Source organism: Jaculus jaculus, chromosome 10 (genome assembly GCF_020740685.1).
Source record: "Jaculus jaculus isolate mJacJac1 chromosome 10, mJacJac1.mat.Y.cur, whole genome shotgun sequence".
NCBI lineage: Eukaryota > Metazoa > Chordata > Mammalia > Rodentia > Dipodidae > Jaculus > Jaculus jaculus.
This window is the reverse complement of record NC_059111.1, coordinates 58,770,932-58,789,426: the sequence shown is the minus strand read 5'-3', so window position 1 is coordinate 58,789,426 and position 18,495 is coordinate 58,770,932. Positions and strand designations below refer to the sequence as shown.

The 18,495-nt window shown below is 42.0% G+C and overlaps 1 protein-coding gene across 1 annotated transcript; it reads right to left on the bottom strand.

Annotated features, from left to right (window-relative positions):
- Positions 1 to 13,842: 13,842 nt before the first annotated feature.
- LOC101599149 (M-phase phosphoprotein 6-like) lies at positions 13,843 to 14,316 on the bottom strand. Its single transcript, XM_045161112.1, has one exon. It carries the CDS (start codon positions 14,314 to 14,316, stop codon positions 13,843 to 13,845), a length of 474 nt encoding a protein of 157 aa, XP_045017047.1.
- Between the last annotated feature and the right edge of the window lie 4,179 nt (positions 14,317 to 18,495).

Here is an 18,495-nt window from a genome sequence, read left to right as displayed (position 1 = left end):
CTACCCTTTAAACATGCTAATTTATATGCTAATTTTTAAACATAGCTAATTTATAGCCTTCTGTTTTGTTCAAGTTTTTAGTTTCTTGTATACTTACTTTTCATTCATGAATTTATTTTATATATAGATAAGGGCTGGAGAGATGGCTTAGCGGTTAAGGCACTTGCCTGTAAAGCCAAAGGACTCAGGTTTGATTCCCCAGACCCATGTAAGCCAGGTGTACAAGGTCGGGCATGAATATGGAGTTCGTTTGCAGTGGCTGGAGGCCCTGACACACTCATTCTCTATCTACTTGCCTTTTTTTCCCCTCTCTCAACTAAATAAATAAAAATTAAAAATAAAAAAGTACATACGAGTAAAATTTTATTTTCTGTCGGCTTTGTGGTAACTTATACCAATCTCTTCAAGATATCTCTACAAAATTTAAATATTACCCTTTCTTCCTTCCTTCCTTTTTTCTTTCTTTTACATGTATCTGTGTGTTGTGGGTACATATGGGTGCATACATATGTGTATATGTGTGTGTGTGTGTGTGTGTGTGTGTGTGTGTATACATGTGTGTGGAGGTCAGAGTTTGACGTTGGGTATTTTTATTGATCACCCTACACTTTATTTACTGAGGCAGTCTCTCACTTGAACCCAAGGCTTGCTGGTTTGGCTAGTCTTAACTAGGCAGCTTTCACCTGGTATTCCCCTGTCCCTAAATACCCAGTGCTCAGATTTTTGGTGGGCTACCACACACTCACAGCATTTGCATAGATGCTGGAGATCTAGCATTTTTGGTCTTCATACTTATGTGGCAAGTGCTTTATCGACTGAGCCATGTCTGTAATCCCAAATGTTCCTTTTTGTTTTAAGTAAGAATCCACAAATGATGTGACAGGTTTGGTCTAAACTTTTTGTGTTTCACTATTTACTATGCAATGACAAATTTATTTGAATACAATGGAATAATAGTATTTTTTGGTATCTGGTACAGAAACTTTTTTCCAACTAATTAATTAATTTAATTAAGATCATGAGTTTTATCAAACAGTTCCTGTTCACAGTTCAGATAGTTTTAAAGGTTTATTTTCTTTCAAAAATTAGCCCTTGGTAGATCTTCTGCCTCATATTTCTCTTTTAGAGACAATAATTAAATAGCTTGCATATTCATTGATTATATTAAATGTCCCATTGGTATCCTATCTATTAGATGAGATGTAGCTCTCCTTTTTCCCCTTCTCCCACCCCACATGCACTTTCTATATATCTCATTCTCTCAATATGGTTTGGGGATAAATATTCATGCATTTATTATTATCTCTCTAAAGCCCTATTCACAGATGAGAGATTTAGTATACTATGATCATTTGTCCCTTATCATACAACTTTTACTTTTCTCATGGATTAATAATGATCTGTTGCCCCCAAACTGCGGGGCCAATGTTATGCGGGTTGGTCGAGGAGGGCTGCAACCTGAAAGAACGGGCAGGAAAGAAGAAGGAGACCAAGCGTAGGTTTTGTCAAGGTCTCGTTTAATGTTGGATTTTTTAGCCTTTTTATAATCAGTCAGCATGCAGGGGGGTCAAGCAGGGGGCACAAGGAGGTAGGGCCACCTGGCCGTAATCTTCCTGGAACATCTTGGAATGGAACGTCTTGTGACATTTTTCCGGAGCTGTTGTTTGCCCTCAGGGAGGGACCATATGAGGGCTGTTAGTTCTTCTTTTGTCCTAGGGCAGTCAGGTCATGGTCTCTGACAATCTGTTAATCTTGTCAATTTGATTGGATCTGCTATCACCTAGGAGACACATCTGTGGGCATGTCTGTGAGAAAGTTTCTAGATTGGGTTAACTGAGGTGGAAAGACTCACCCATTCCATGGCCTGGGGTCCTGGGCTGTGTAAAGAGGAGAATGCTAGCTGAGCATCAGCCTGCATGGTATACCACTTCCTGACAGTAGACTCTGACCACCTGCTTCATGCTCTGCTTTCATACCTCCTTCACCATGCATGATGGATAGCATCCTCTCCCAATGTAAGCTGAAATGGATTCTTCAACCTGAAGTTGCTTTTGTTGGGTGTTGGTAGAAGCAGCATGAAAAGTAACTAGGACAGAAAATAACTATCAAGGATGGGATTGTTGCTGTGATGAGCCTGACCACATGCTTCATAAATCACTGGGACTGGTTTGCTGGCAGAATATGGAAGGGACTGGAATTTTGAGATTGAAAAAACCTTATAGTGCTGTAAGTAGAACTTAATGGCCCATTCTGATGGGGTCATCAAGGAAAAGAATACCTCTACCTCTCATGAATTTTTAATATTTTATTTATTTACTTGTGAGAAAGAGAGAGGCAGAAAGAGAAACACACACACACACACACACACACACACACACACACAGACAGAGCAAGAGTGAAAGAGAGAGAGAATTGGCATATCAGGGTCTCCAGCTGCTGCAAAGGGACTCCAGATATATGTGCCACTCTGTGAATCTGGTGTTCTGTGGGTACTGGGAAATAGAACTTGGGTCATTAATCTTTGCAGGCAAGCCCCTTAACCATTGAGCAATCTATCCATCCCCCTCTCATTCATTTGGGAGGAGGAAAGATCAACTTGCTCTGTGATATAAAACCATCACTTATTATGAAGATTTGTGAAAATGAATTCACTTTTCCTTTGGTGAAGATCACTATTTACAAACCAAGGTGGCCTGTGTGATCTCCTGATACTAGCTCTTAAAAACTCACTTTATGTTTTGGTGGAATTCAGCTCAAAAATAATTTGGGCTCCTCTTCCCTATTTTGACAATCCCAATAGCCTTCTTTTGTGTCACAATTTGTCTGGTACAATTTTTGGTTTGAAAGAGCCCATATCATTTGGTTCTAGAAAACTTTCTTACCTCTGTTGAATGTCCCCTCCTGGGCATTTTAAGTTTCTTCTTTCTGTTGTCATGCAGAGACTCAGGTCTGTTTCTGTTTGCTTTATCATGTGGCTCTGCCATCTCTCCAATCTCTGAATCTGGCCAGGACATAGGAAAGGGAAGAAGAATTACTTTGGAAGACTTTATAGGCCAGTCCTGTATGTATATAGTGGTAGATTTACATCCTATTGCCCAAATGCAATTATACTCTATCCAACCTAAACATATGGCAGGTTGGGAAAATGTAGTCTCTCCTGTGTTCAGGAAGTATTTAGTGCTAGAGGACTCTGAATGAGCACAAAGCAGTCACTGCCACTGCCTGCCTTTCTGTTGACTCACGATCCACTTCACATTCCTCCTAACCACAGAGTGTGCCCGACCTGCGGGGCCAATGTTACACGGGGTGGTTGAGGAGGGCTGCAACCTGAAAGAACAGGCGGGAAAGAAGAAGGAGACCAAGCGGAGGTTTTGTCAAGGTCTAGTTCAATGTTGGATTTTTTAGCTCTTTTATAATCAACAGCAGGTAGGGCAATAAGGAGGGAAAAAAGGGGGAGGGGGTACAAGGAAGGAGGAAGTAGGGCCACCTGGCTGTAATCTTCTGGAGCATCTTGTGGTATTTCTGGAATCTCTCTTGTGACATCTCCCAGAGCAGCTGTTTGTTCTCGGGGGAGGGGCTGCATGAGGGCTGCTAGTTCTCTTTTGTCCTCAGGGCAGTGAGGGGCCAATGAAGGCCGTTAATTCTTCTTTTGTCCTAGGGTGGTCAGGTCATGGTCTCTGACATTTCCTCCCTCTTTATATAATTGAAATGGGTGAGGAACCCTGTCTTAGGCTATATGGTATGCTTCCAGTCCCAGCACCAGTTACTGAAGATGGCCTGCCTGTCTTAAGCTATGAGGGCTGCCTCCGCCCCTGGATCCACAATAATCCTGTCATTGGCTGCGATCACAGCTCATGGAAGGTGATCCGCCTGTCTTAGGCTATGTGGATGGCCTCCAGGGAATGGGCCCTACAATATTCTCATCTCTGGCTGTGGCCATAGCTTAGCGGTGTGCCCCTGGGCTTGGTACCATAATAATCCCATCATTGGGAGCCTCGCAGACATTTAGGGAATTGAAACCATGACCTGTTGTCAGCCAAGGGAGAAAAATCAAGTCGGGCTGAAGGAGAGCCGAGGGGTGTCTCATCTGTTTGGCCCTCTTCTTCTTGTAGCTGTAATCTGTGGTAATGGACAGACACCAAATTTCTGGTGGCAGAATCAACCTGTTCTTTGACAAAAGAAGTTAGTCATTTAAATGCCCAAGGTCCAAAAGAAAGAAGAAGGAGGAGTCCTACGAAGGGACCAAGAATAGAGGGGAGTAATGTGGAAAACAGAGGAGAAGAGGAGAACCAGTTTTGGTACCATGACTCCTGCTTTTCCCGGTTACCCTTTCATTCCTCCAAACTGGAACGGACCTTGTCAATACTATTTTGAACGAGGTCAGTTTTGTCCATATAAAAACAACATTCTTCCTTAAGTGCAGTACAGAGTCCCCCCTCTTGTAGAAAGACTAGGTCTAGCCCGCGTCTGTTTTGGAGGACTACTTTAGACAAAGATACCATAGAGTCCTTTAAGTCTTGAAGACCCTTTTGTAATTCCTGTAAGTCCTTATCTACTGCCAAAGAGAGTTGATTAAATTGTTGTTGGGAGGTGACTAATGAAGCGATGCCTGTGCCTGCTCTGGCGGCACCCAACCCCAGGATAACAGCAAGAGTGATGGCAGTGATAGGCTCCCGTTTGGCACGTGACGGAAATGTTCCTCCCTCCCAAAAATGGAGGAACTCATCTTTGGAATGTATTGTTAGCTTGGGGAAGAGTTGTACAAGGACACAATAATCTTTGTGAGCTAAGAAGGTGGAAGTTACAATGTAGGAGTGAGACCAGTAAAGCATGCGAAGTAAGTGCCAGCAGGGGCAACAATATAGAGAAAGCTAGAGTTAACAACATGAGTGAGATTGCAGGTTGTTTGAAGCTCTATAGGGGGAAGCATGGACGGACCCAGGAGGCACACCCTGCACCCAGATACCTGGGCGACCGTGAGGCCAACCCCATCTTGCCATTGCCACCGTAATGCCATGGTGTCATTGGTCACCGTTAATTCTGCATATAAGGCTATCCCTTCATAAAAAGGGGGTCGAGGTGAATAACATACCCAGCATTCCTGAAATTCAGATATATTGGTCTGATGTATGGCCTCTATAGAGGCGTTAGCCATGGTCAGAATAAGGTCTGCCGATGAAGGCAATCCTAACGGTAGGGTAAGTCGAAATAGAGTGACATCAGTAACAGCTTGTGGTGTTGAAAGAGAGAGGGGTTGTATGTTTTTAGCCTAGCTGGGAGGGGGCTGATGAAGAACGGGATTTGGTCCTATAGCAACTTTAGAGAATTGAGGGTTTTTTTTTTTTTTTTTTAAGAAGTTTAATTTTAAAAGTGAGGCCAGGATCTGTCCCAGAGACATATAACCTAAGGCCCCACTCAAATCCTCTATGGTTTTCCCATTGTGCTTCCTTTCCCTTTTCCGTGAAGGATATCAGTATGGGGTTGTACCAATTGTTACATTTTTTCAGGGGAAGTATCATAACTCCTCCTTGCCTCCCAAGGAAGGTCTTGGGTAAGTCTTTTTCCTTTGTTGGATATTTTCTTTTCACTGTAATATAGTCCCATGGAGAGGAGGGATGCCAGTACCCATCTCCTGTTATCTCACATCCCCAGGAAGCACAAAAATAATCTTTATTATATTTGCAATAATTTGATGTTCTTGGCCTTGGGAGGGTCTGGGGCAGACATAACTTGGGGCCACAGTGAGAAGGGTTCTATCAACCGTGCTGCCACACCCATACTGGGGAAGGTATTGACTTCCAGTATTTATGGGTTTGCTTTGTGGCCAGAAATGGTTTGGGGTGCCCCACGGTGGGTTGGCTCCTAAGGCGAGGGCACATAGGTCCACTTCTAGAGTAGGCCAGGGGGTTTGATGACTTACCTGAGAGGTGGCGTTAACAACGTCATTGGCCTCATTTATTATTTGCCACGTGTAGTTCAATACCTGACATGTTGTTCTTGTGGCATTAGTCAGTGAATGTAAGGTTGTCAATAGTAGGACAGTATCTTGGTGGTCTCCATTGTTCTGACTTTCCTGTAACAGAGCACAATTAAGGAACTTCTCAGGGTTTTCCCTGGGTGGGTTATATAACTTTATTAATTTCTCAGGTAGCCACCTGGCGTTGCTGCTTTGTGTATCATAGACACATGCGTGTCCCTTGCCCCAAATAAGCACAGGGTCGGGTTCCTGCCATTTGAGTGTCAAGGGGTCCTTCCAAAGGGCTTGTGCATAGTTATCAATAGTGGAGGGGTGCCATAGACAGTCTGCAGCAGATCTCCCTTCTTGATCTAATGTAAGGAAGTTTATTACAAATAATGCATGATTAAGCAGATTTTTATAGTTTCCTGTAAGTGGGTATAGTATTCCCCCACTTGACTGTAGTTTGGTAATGGTATTTTTGAGAGTTTGGTGAGCTCTTTCAACAATTCCTTGTCCCTGTGGGTTATAGGGAATGCCTGTGATGTGTCTGATGCCGAGCTGTGAGCAAAATTGTTTAAATGTGTTACTTGTGTACCCGGGCCCATTATCTGTCTTTATTGTTTTAGGTTGAGGGAGGACTGTTAGACAAGTAAGGACATGATTAATTACATTTTTTGTGGCTTCCCCAGATTGGAGGGAGGCAAAGATAAATCCACTATATGTATCAATGGTGACATGGATAAACTTTAGTTTGCCAAAAGTTGGCATGTGGGTAACATCCATTTGCCATAGTTCCCCAGGAATAAGCCCGCGGGGGTTTATGCCTAAATGTGCCTCAGGTAAGAAGGTTAAACATCCTTTGCATTGACGGACTATTTGTCTGGCTTGTTCCCTAGTGATGTGGAATTTTTGCCAAACTGTCTGAGAATTGAGATGGTGTAAATTATGGGCAGCCTGTGCTTGTTGTAGGGGGTCCGGTGACTTAAGGTCAGGATTCTGCATGAGACCTATAAGTTGTGTAGCTTGGTCTACCTGTCTATTGCCTTGAGTCAGGGGTCCTGGCAACCCAGTGTGTGCCCTTATGTGTCCTATAAAAAAGGGGTGGATACAGTTATGAATGAGACACTGAAGAGTGGAATACAGGGGGGCGGCATTGGTTGTGGGCTTAATATAGGGGGCTGTTTCTAAGAGGGGAACAGAGTAGGCTAGATATGAGCTGTCAGTGTACAGATTAAAAGGCGAATGTGGTAAGACCATAAAGACTTCAATAATGGCTTGTAAATCAACTAATTGAGCTGAGGAATATGGTGTAATCAGTGGAGTTACTTTACCATTAGTAGAATAAGCAGCCCTGCCATTGGAAGAGCCATCAGTAAAGACCAGATCAACACCCGGGATTGGAAGATGTTTGGTAATATTTGGAAAAATAATAGGTGTTTTATGTAGAAATTGGATTAATTTATCTGGTGGGTAATGATTATCCATCCTTCCCTGGAAGGACACACAACTTATTGCCCATTGATCATCATTCTGAAGTAACCAGGATACTTGGGATGTATTGTATGAGGTTATTATGACTTCTGGATCCTTTCCAAACAGTTTTCGAGATTGTTCCCTCCCCAAGCAAATCAGTTGTGCTACTAAGGACGTATAGGTGGGGAGGACCTTGGGAGGGGTGGCGGGTAAATGAACCCATAAAAGGGGGTTGCCCTGGCAGAAGAGTGCAGAAGGAGAAAAGGGGGTAGGGAGGATTATGAAATGTAAAGGCTTGTCAGGGGAAAAATAGGTAATGAACTGGGCAGAGATAGCTTGCTCCACCAAACCCAAGGCATTAATGGCTTCTTGGGTAAAATGTTGAGGGGAAGAAGGATCAGTTTCTCCTTTAAGGAGATCAAACAGAGGCCTTAATTCGCCGGTGGTTAGATGTAAATAGGGGCGTAGCCAGTTGATTTCCCCTATGAGTCGCTGGAAGTCATTTAAGGTATGAAAGGAGTCTCTTCTTAGTTGTATCTTTTGAGAGACAATCTTATGTGGAAATAATTCAAAGCCTAAAAACAAATGGGGGGAATTTATCTGAACCTTATCAGGGGAAATTTGGAGGCCTCTCTGTTGTAAAGCTTTTATAAGCTGTTGTGAAACAGCATGAAGTTGGGAGGCATCAGGTCCTGCTAGTAAAATATCATCCATATAAAGAATAATATAGAGAGAAGGCCAATGGAGGCAAAATGGATCAATGGTTTGGGTGACATATTTTTGACAGAGCGTAGGGCTATTAGCCATACCTTGAGGTAGGACCCTCCATTGAAATCTAGGCATAGGTCCAACAAAGTTAGTAACAGGAAGGCTGAAGGCAAAGCGTTTACAGTCTTCTGGGTGTAGGGGAATGGAGAAAAAGCAATCCTTGAGATCAATGACTATTTTTTGGTACCCTTCAGGAATAGCCACAGGGGAGGGCAAGCCTGGCTGTAGAGCTCCCTTGGGGACCATAGTTTTATTAATTTCCCTGAGATCTTGGAGTAGTCTCCATTTTCCTGTCTTTTTTTGTATAACAAATATGGGAGTATTCCATGGGGAAGTAGATGGCTCGATATGACCAGCGGCTAACTGTTCCTGCACTAACTGTGTAGCTGCAGCCAACTTGACTGAGGAGAGGGGCCACTGATCTACCCAAACAGGAGAGTCATTCTTCCAAGTGATTTTATCTGCCTGCTGTGCAGGAGGTGCAATGGCCTTTAAGAAAAATGGTGATACTCCAAGCCTGAGCGAGTAGGTCTTTGTTGCTGAATAATAGGCTGCATAATGCCTTGATTATTTTTTCCTAGTCCTGTCCCTGGTATAAAGCCCTGAGATAGCATTTGATGAGTGATTGTCTTATTTGGGCTGTAAATAATGACTTTCATTTGGTCTAGTATATCACCCCCCCCCCACAAATTTATAGGCAAGCCATCAACCACAAATGGTTTGACTGTCCCTGAGTTTCCTTCTTGATCCTCACATGTTAGAAATTTAGAGCTCTTTAAAGTGTTCTGAGATTGACCAATTCCTTGTAAGTGGGTAACAGAGGACTGAAGAGGCCAAGCTGAGGGCCAATGATCTTTTGAAATTACAGTGGCATCGGCTCCTGTATCAATGATGCCTAGAAACCATTTTTTATCTAGTTGGAGGCGAAGGGTGGGCCGGTCGCAGGTGATAGCCTGGACCCAGTAGATATCAGAGGAGCCTGGGTTGGTGTTTCCATGAGGACCGTGAAGGGCAGGGCCATTGGTCTGTGAGGGTAGGGGGAGGGATTGTGCCACTCTTTGACCCCTGGATATAACTAAGGGTCCCAGGGTGGCACTGGCCAGGATTTTTATTTTCCCTGTATAATCATTGTCCACTATGGAAGGATGAATGGTGAGCCCCTTAAGGGTGGAGGACGCTCTTCCCAAGATTAAAAAGAACATATCAGGAGGCGGGGGGGTCCAAAGGTTCCTGTGGGGAGGACCTGGACTCCGTCCCCTGGTGTTAATATTGTATCAGTGGAGGCACACAATTCCAATCCTGCGCTTCCTGCTGTGGCTCGATAGAGGTGTGGGGGGGTGGGTTGAGTTGAGGGGGGTGGGAGGATTGGGGAGTTGGGTACAGAGGGGTGAACTGCTGGCTGTTCCCCAAGGCCAGCAGGAAACGGATGGGCTGAGGGGCCCGGGGCTGGCCTCTCAGCCCGTTTCCCTGGAGAGGAGGTAGGGTGTTTCCTGAGATATCTGTCTTAGAACGGCAGGTATTGGCCCAGTGTTTGCCCTTTTTACAATGAGGGCAAAGAGTAGCAGGTTGGAGGGGCCATGTTTGTGGCCCTGTGGACTGCAAGGGGGTCACGGCTGTCATGTTAGAATTATTGGGGTATTGTTTGGAAAAATGCCCAATTTGGCCACATTTAAAGCAGGCTTTGTTGGAAAATGGTTGCTGAATAGTGGCCCCAATCGCAAGATTGACAGCTTGGGAAATTTTTGTGGGTGAAGGTATCAACAAAGTTGAATCATGTCCTCAAGAGAGGCTGTTCTAACTTTGCCGCGCAGGACTGACCTGCAAGCTGAGTTTGCATTTTCATAAGCTAATTGTTTTAGGAATTTAGATTCGGCGCCTCCAGGGCTGAGAATATGTTCTGCTGCTTCAGTGAGTCTGCCCACAAAATCAGTATAATCCTCTTGGGCACCTTGAGTAATCTTTGACAAGGGGGAGGTAACCGAGCCAGGCAGCAAAAGCCGCATTAGTGGTTTGCACCAGGAGGCCAGGGGGAAAGCCCCGTTGGCGAGCCTCAGTGGCATACCTGCCTTGACCCGTTAGTTTATCAAGGGTCCAAGTTGCTGTGGGTGAGTTGGGGTCCCTTAAATTAACTGAAGCAATTGATTGGCATCTATCCATAAAGACCGCCTTCCATGACAAAAATTGTCCTCAGGTTAGAACTGACTGAACAACTCGGGTCCACTCTCCCGGGGTTAAATGACCTCCCCCAGAGAGATCCTCGAGAAGGGAGAGAGTAAAGGGGGCTGTTGGGCCATAAGCCTGTACCGCAGAGTGGAATTCTTTAACCTTTTTAAAGTGCAGGGGGCGATAGTGAGTCTCTGGGGGTTGGGCACCCGGAGCAGTGGTGGGAATTCTAACAGGGGGCACTAAGAGTTCCTAGGGCCCTTCCTCTGCCTCTGAGGTTTCATCCTCATTATCCGAGACCGGAGGAGAATCATGGTTTTCTAATGGGGCATCTGAGGAGGAAATCTGGGGTGTGGCAGTGGAGCGTGTAATCACTGGGAAAGCCAAGGGACGGCGTGGGGTAAGAGATTTTTTAATGTTTTTGGTTGGAGACTGTTTAGGGGGCTTTAATATAGCCTCATTAATTGAATTTTGCAGTAAGTTTAAATCTGAAGAGAGTCAGGCAAAATCCTTTTGTAGTTTAAGAACATCCTGTAATTCAGTTATTTGTTTAGTGAGATTTTCCTTAGCACCAGCGAGGGCAGAGGGAAAAAACCCCGAGGATAACAAGGTGGGAGTGCAAATTGGAGAGGGATAAGGAGGGGGTCTAAAAGGGAGTGCTGATGCAGTTGGAGGCCAGTCGGGATTGTGGTATTTAGCAACCTCATCTTCAAGAGAAGCAGCATCACCCGGATTGAGTGGCTCAGGATCACAGTTTTTTGAAAAAACTGGGTTAATGAGGGGTGTACATCAAGAAGCAGTTTTGGGGGGAATAGGCTCGGGTAAGGGCGGATATAACTTTTCTATTGTTCGGGGGGCACCAGAGTTATTGGAGCTACAACCCATATCGATAATGACTGATGGGCAAGGGGATTTCTCAGGAGGAGAAGAAAGTGAAACTAAAGAAATGCCATGCGAGAGTGGGTGGAGGCAGTATTCACCGACAGAAAGGAGTTGTTGTTTATCTGGATCTGAATGCGCTTCCTCCACTATGTCTCTTATGAGACCCCAGTAGGAGAAAATCGTGGAGGGAATGGAATCAGGTCCCTCCTCTAGAATACGGCGATTTAGGTCTTTACCGACCTTTTGCCATTTTTCAGGATGAATATCAGGACCAGAAATAATGAACCAGGGACACACTTTGTCAATGAAAACAAAAAAATTAACGAGGTCCTTTTTCTTAACTCTAATTCCTCTTTCCCTGAGTGAGCTCTTTAAATCCTTAAGAGCCTCTTTACTAAGCTTTTGGCCCATTCTGAAAATCGGAAGAGAATGAAAAATAAGGGCCTTGACTTACCATGTCCCGTAGCCAAAATCACGAGCGACGAAATGGCGGGGCACTCTTCAACATGTCTCTCGGCATCCCGAGGAGATCTCCAGTGATCCGGTCGAGACCCGTGCCTCGAGCCCCTACGTTGGGCGCCACTTGCCCCTGACCTGTGGGACCAATGTTACGTGGGGTGGTCGAGGAGGGCTGCAACCTGCAAGAACAGGCGGGAAAGAAGAAGGAGACCAAGCGGAGTTTTTGTCAAGGTCTTGTTTAATGTTGGATTTTTTAGCTCTTTTATAATCAACCAGCAGGTAGGGCAATAAGGAGGGGAAAAAGGGGGAGGGATTCAAGGAAGGAGGAGGTAGGGCCACCTGGCCGTAATCTTCTGGAGCATCTTGTGTTATTTCTGGAATCTCTCTTGTGACATCTCCCAGAGAGCTGTTTGTTCTCGGGGGAGGGGCTGCATGAGGGCTGCTAGTTCTCTTTTGTCCTCAGGGCAGTGAGGGGCCATATGAAGGCTGTTAGTTCTTCTTTTGTCCTAGGGCGGTCAGGTCTTGGTCTCTGACAACAGAGTATACACCCTAGCCCATCTCCAGGACAGGCAACCCATCCACTCAGTGTGTCCAAGTTCACCTTTGGGATTTCTGTGTGAGATAGTCTTCTCCAGGATGTTGGGAAGTGTGTAGTTGTGGTCCACTGGTGTATAAACCAGGAGAAAAAATTATCTACTCTTTAGTTTTGGTGATGTAGGGACAGAAAAAAAAAAACAAACCTCAAAGAAAACATCTATTTGGGAAAGATATGGATGGGAACCATTTAGCAATCTCTGACCCGTGGCTTTTCAAATTCTGTTAAGGAAGGATTATAAACTTTTCCTAATCTGGAAGTAGAAGTAATTCCTTTGCTGGGCCTGTTTCTTCTTTTGGAGAACTCTTTTTTTCATTTGTAGATTTAATTTATAATTTAATTTATAGACAATTTCCATACTTATAGACAATAAGAAAATAAACCATGATAATTCCCTCCCGTCCCCCACTTTCCCCTTTACAAACCACTCTCCATCATATCCCTCCTGGTCTCTTTTATTTTGATGTCATCATCTTTTCTTCTTATTATGTGGGTCTTTTGTGGGTACTAGCAGGAATTGCAATGTTATGGATATCAAGGCCAACTTTTGTTTGTACCATTGTATTGTAAACAGTCCTACCCTTTCTTTGGCTTTTACATTCTTTCCACCACCTCTTCTGCAATGGACCTGGAGTCTTGGAGGGAGGGTGTGATAGGGATGTTTCAGTGCTGAACACTGCTCTGTCACTTCTTCTCAGTACCATGGTGCCTTTTGGATCATCCCAGTGGTCACCGCCATTGGCAAAGAGAAGCTTCTCTGACCAAAAGTGAGAGTAGTGTTAGTATATGGGTATGAATATTAAGCAAAGTGCTTACAGGGCAGTTTGGTGAACATAATATATGTATTTATCCAGACAAGAGCAGGCATTATACCCCTAAGGCTCATGACCTTCCCCACTGTAGGCTTTTTTTTTTTACATGAAAATGGATTTTTATTATAAAACATTTAAAAAAAAGAACCCATCAACACTAAATTAACTGTCTCAAACAACAACCAGCTCTCTGCTCCAAGTACTAGAAAGAGACAGGCAGCAGGCAAATGCTTCAGGGTGGAGAGGCATGTTTGTCTTGGTGAACTTATATATGACAAATTCTCATAACATTTGATCCAAGTTAAATGTGTCACCTGGCTTGACATTAATAATTTAAAATAAAATGTAAATATAAAGTGAAGTTAAGCAATGGCATTAAATTTCAGCAGTCAATTCAAATAATTCCAATCCATAACTGGAGAACAATATGTATGTATAAATTAGTTAGGCAAATTTGTTTTGGGAAGCTTCCGTGCCTCACCCATTTGAAGAGAAGGAGCTAAGATCCCACTTGTGATGAATGCCAGTAAAAAAGGATGTACAACATCCATTACACATCTGTCTCAAGACAGCATGTTTCCCAAATTATTTATAATTAATACTCCCATGTTTATTCTTTACAAATAAACATTAGAGTATGAATCACTACAGAGACACCATCATGATGAGTTCCAAATGCTGCTGTGTTCATAGGCAGCTAGAGTCCAGTTTTCAGGCACTCATTTTTAATCTTAGGGCTTTAAGAACATCTTCTTCACTTTCATGGGCTTTATGTTTCTATTTTCATCTTCCTCATACTTGGCACGGTCCCTCTTCTTGGCAAACTTTTCCCCAATTGTCCCCACCAAGGTCTCATATCTTCTTGCCATTTCTTCATCTAACACATTGAGTTCTTCTACTGTTTCATCTTCTTCTGCTTTGTTCTTAGCATTCATCTGAAGCATTAATTTCTCAACTTCAGGATTAAATCCTCTGAATGACATCCTTCCATGGAGAAGATCTTCACACAACATGAAAATCTGCTCTTCTATTATGAAACTCTCTTTTTCCTTAAGCTCTGGCAAATCCAAATACCAGTGCTCTTCACTAATAATCTTCTTTTCTTGCTCTTCTAGTTGCTTCTTGGTCTCTGAATCCAGGCCCCTTTGCATGAACTTCATGCACAGTAGGTTCTTGGACAACTTGGTTTTATGCTCGGCAGCCATGTTTGCCACAGTTCCGACCATGCACCCCCACTGTAGGCTTTTGATTAGGTTTTCAGTACCAGGCATGTATTCCTTCCTATAGAGCAGTCCTCCAGTCCAATTATAGGGTAATTGTTTTCCCCCATAACAGACATACCACTAATGCACTGTTCTGTCATTTGGCCTGGCTGGCAAAACTTGAGGTTTGCAGTGTCCACTGTTTTCACCACTGATGACTTCTGTCTTCCATAGGGCTGCATGCTGTGAAGCTTTTTTCTACTTTCTACTGGCTGGGCTACAGGGAGGAGGTTTTAAACTCAGCCCCAGCTTGATTTCTCAGTGACCTTGCAGCCTAGTCATGTGGATTCTTCAGCAATAGGGTCTTATCATTTATTTCTGGTGGGAAACCCAGAGCCTTGGAAATAGCCTGTAATACTTTGGGGGCATCAGGGAACTCCTGGGCTAACAACTCACTGGAAGGTATCCCATCCCTGGCACTGACATTTTTCTAATAACAATCTATGGCTTCTGGTGTGCCATTATCCCCCAAAGTAGGTTTCCATATGGCTTATTTACACCATCTTGAATGTTGATTAGCCCTCCTCCTCCCTCCTTTTACTCAGCTCTTCCCCTGACCTTGTGTAGGCCATTCTATCCCCAGGAATCTGTTTTTTTTATTAATATTTTCATATTTATTCTTTGTTGAATTTTAATTTACATACTACTGAATCTCCATACTGTCACCCCACTCCTCAAAGACCATGTACACGATTAAAGCACACATTTTAAATTAGTAAAAACCTTGCTAAAACACAAAGGGGGGAAAAGGAGTAAGAAGAAATAAAAGAGTAACAAATTGGAAAATTTGGAGAGGGAATAAGGGAAATGGTTCAATAAAGGAATTCAGCTATTTCTCTCATTCCCTGTATGATAGACAGGGATGGACAGACAACAAACTCCCTCTCTTTCATCTGCTTAGTTTCAGCTTTTGCCCTCTAATGAATCTACTCAGTTTTTACTCTAATTCTTCAGACTAGAAATTTAGTATCAAATAAAAGATTTATTATAAAATCAGCCTACACTAGAAAACAGGGTGGAATTGTAGAATTTCTTCATAACTGAATTCTATTTTTATAAGCTTACTCATCATATTAATGAATCATACAATAAAAGAGCAAGTATTTAGAATGATGAATAATTTTGTTTAAAAATTGGTTTTACACATTTGTACAGGACAGGGCTCATTATTTGTCATGTGTAAACTTCATTACTATTTTATATCATGCAAGCATAATGAGTTAATGTTTAATGTGAAATATGCTTTCAAGATTCTAATGCATGATAATTAGTGTACATTTGTACATAAGTGTAATAAGTGGTGGACATAATTTGGATTTCTGACTTAAGAAATGGAGCATTTTTCAAAACAAAATAGACGAAAAACCCATTAAAGAGTGATGTTACTGTTTTTTTTTAATTTTTCTACAACCTTTAGCTCGTTTTTTTTAAAATTTAATTTATTAGCTTTCTTTTCAGTAACCCAGGAATCTGTTTTATATACATGTGCATATTTATACAAATACATATGTATATATCTCCCTTTCTTAAAACCCTTTTCTAGCTAGCATGCTGGCCTCTGCTATTGATTTTTTTTTATTCCAATTCACACACAAGTCTAAACATTTGTAGCTAGGATCCACATATGAAGGAGAATATACAGTGTTTGGCTTTCTGGCCCTGGGTATAATCCATTACAGATCCATTCATTTCCCCTAAATTTCATAATTTTATTTTATTTACTTTCTTTTTACCACTGAATAGAACTCCATTGTATAAATGTAACACATCGTCATTATCCATTCATCAGTTGAGGGACATCTAGGTTGTTTCCATTTCCTAGCTACTGTGAATAGAGCAGTAACAAACATGGTTTTGAAAGTACCCCTAAGGTAGTGAGAGGTGTTCTTAGGATATATGCCTAGGAGTGGTAAGCTGGTTCATATGAGAAATCTATTTTTAGTTGTCTCAGGAACCTCCACACTGATTTCCACAATGGCTGCACCAAACTATATTCCCACAAAAAGTATAGAAGGGTTTCTCTTTTTCTGCATCCTCACCAATATTTATTGTCATTTGTCTTCTTGATGATTGCCATCTTGAGAGGCTTGAGATGGAATCTCAAAGTAGTTTTATTTTGCAATTCTCTGATGGCTAAAGCTGAAGAACATTTTTGTAGATGTGTATCTTTTTTTGTAGATGTTTATATGCCACCTGTATGTCTTCTTTTTAAATTTTGTTTAAAATTTTTATTTTTACTTACATTAGAGAGAGAGAGAGAGAGAGAGAGAGAGAGAGAGAGAGAGAGAGAGAGAGGCAGGCCAGGACCTTCAGCTGCTGCAAACAAACTCCAGAAGGATGTGCCACCTTGTTCATCTGGCTTACGTGGGTCTTGTGGAATCAAACCTGGGTCCTTTAGCTTTGCAAGCTAGCACCTTAACCACTAAGCAATTCAGCCAGCTCTGTATTCCTTCTTTTGAGAACTGTTTAGTTCCATTGCCTATTTTTAATTGAGTTATTTGGTTTCTTATTATTTAGTTTTCTTAGTTCTTTGTGTATCCTACATATTAATCCTCTGTCAGATGTATAGCTGGCAAAGATTTTTCTCCCATTTTTTTAGGCTTCCTATTTGCTCTATTCACAGTGTCCTTTGTTATAGAAAAGCTTTATAGTTTCATGAGGTTACAGTGGTTGATTCATAGTTTTATTTCCTGAGTAACTAGGGTTATATTCAGAAAGTCATTGCCCATACCAATATGTTAAAGGGTTTCCCCCTACATTTTCCTCTAGCAGTTTCAGAGTTTCAGGTCTGATATTAAGGTCTTTTATCCAGTTGGACTTGATTCTTGTGCATGGAGAAAGGCAAGGATCTATTTTTATCCTTCTTCAACACCATTTCTTAAGGATTCTGTCTTTTTCCAATGGATATTTTTGTTGAAAATCAGATAGCTGTAGTTGTCTGGATTAACATTTGGACTCTCTGTTCCATTTCATTGATCTACATGTCTGTCTTTGTGTCTGTACCATGCTGTTTTTGTTACTGTGCCATTGTAATATAGCTTAAGTATGGTGATACCACCAGCACCCTTATTTTTTTGCTGAAATTTGTTTTTACTGCTTGAGGTTTTTTGTGCTTCCAAATGAATTTTAGGATTGATTTTCCTATTTCTGTGAAAAATGTCATTGGAATTTTAATGGGGATTGCATTAAATGTGTAGATTGCTTTTGGTAAGATTGACATTTTCACAATATTGATTCTTCCAACCCAAGAACATCATGGGATGTCTTTCCATTTTTTAGTGTCTTCTACAATCTCTTACCTAAATGTTTTTTTTTTTTTTTCAAATAATCTTTTATTGTATTCATGGGTGTGTGTGTGTGTATGTGTGTGTGAGGGGTGGGGGGAGGGAGGGAGAATGGGAGTACCAGAGCCTCTACAATCAAACTCCAGATGTGTGCACCACCTTGTAGATTTGGATTTATGTGGGTATTGGAATTGTACCTGGGTCCTATGGCTTTTCAGGCAAGCATATAAACTACTGAGCCATATTTCCAGCCCTCACTTAAGCATTTCTAAGTTTTCACTGTGGAGATTCTTCACTTCCTTGGTTAGGTTTATTCCAAGGTACTTTATTTACTTATTTTTTTGGAAGCAATTATGAATGAGAGTGATTCCCTGATTTCATCCTCTGCATGTTTATTGTTAATATATAGGAAAGCTACTGATTTTTGTATCCTTCTATGTTGCTAAAAATGTTTATCAGCTCTAACAGTTTGCTGGTAGAGTCTTTAGGGTCTTTTATGTATAGAGTCATATCATCTGCAAATAATAATTTGATCTCTTCCTTTCCAGTTTATATCTCTTTTATGAGTCTCTTATTGCTGTAGCTAAGACTTATAGTACTATATTAAATAAAAGTGAGGATGGTGAACACCCTTGTTTTATTCCTGATTTTGGTGGAAAATCTTCAAGTTTTTCCTCCATGTAGTATTATGTTGCCTGTAGTTTTGTCATAAATAGCCTTTATTATGTTGAGATATGTTCCTTCCATTCCCAGTTTCTATAGGATTTTTGAGATGATCATGTGATTTATGTTTTAATTTTTCCTTGAGGCTAAGAGAGAGAAGGAGAAAGAGAGAGAG

Excerpts from the sequence above, each read along its gene's own strand:
- LOC101599149 (XM_045161112.1), bottom strand. The coding sequence starts at position 14,316 with ATGGCTGCCGAGCATAAAACCAAGTTGTCCAAGAACCTACTGTGCATG.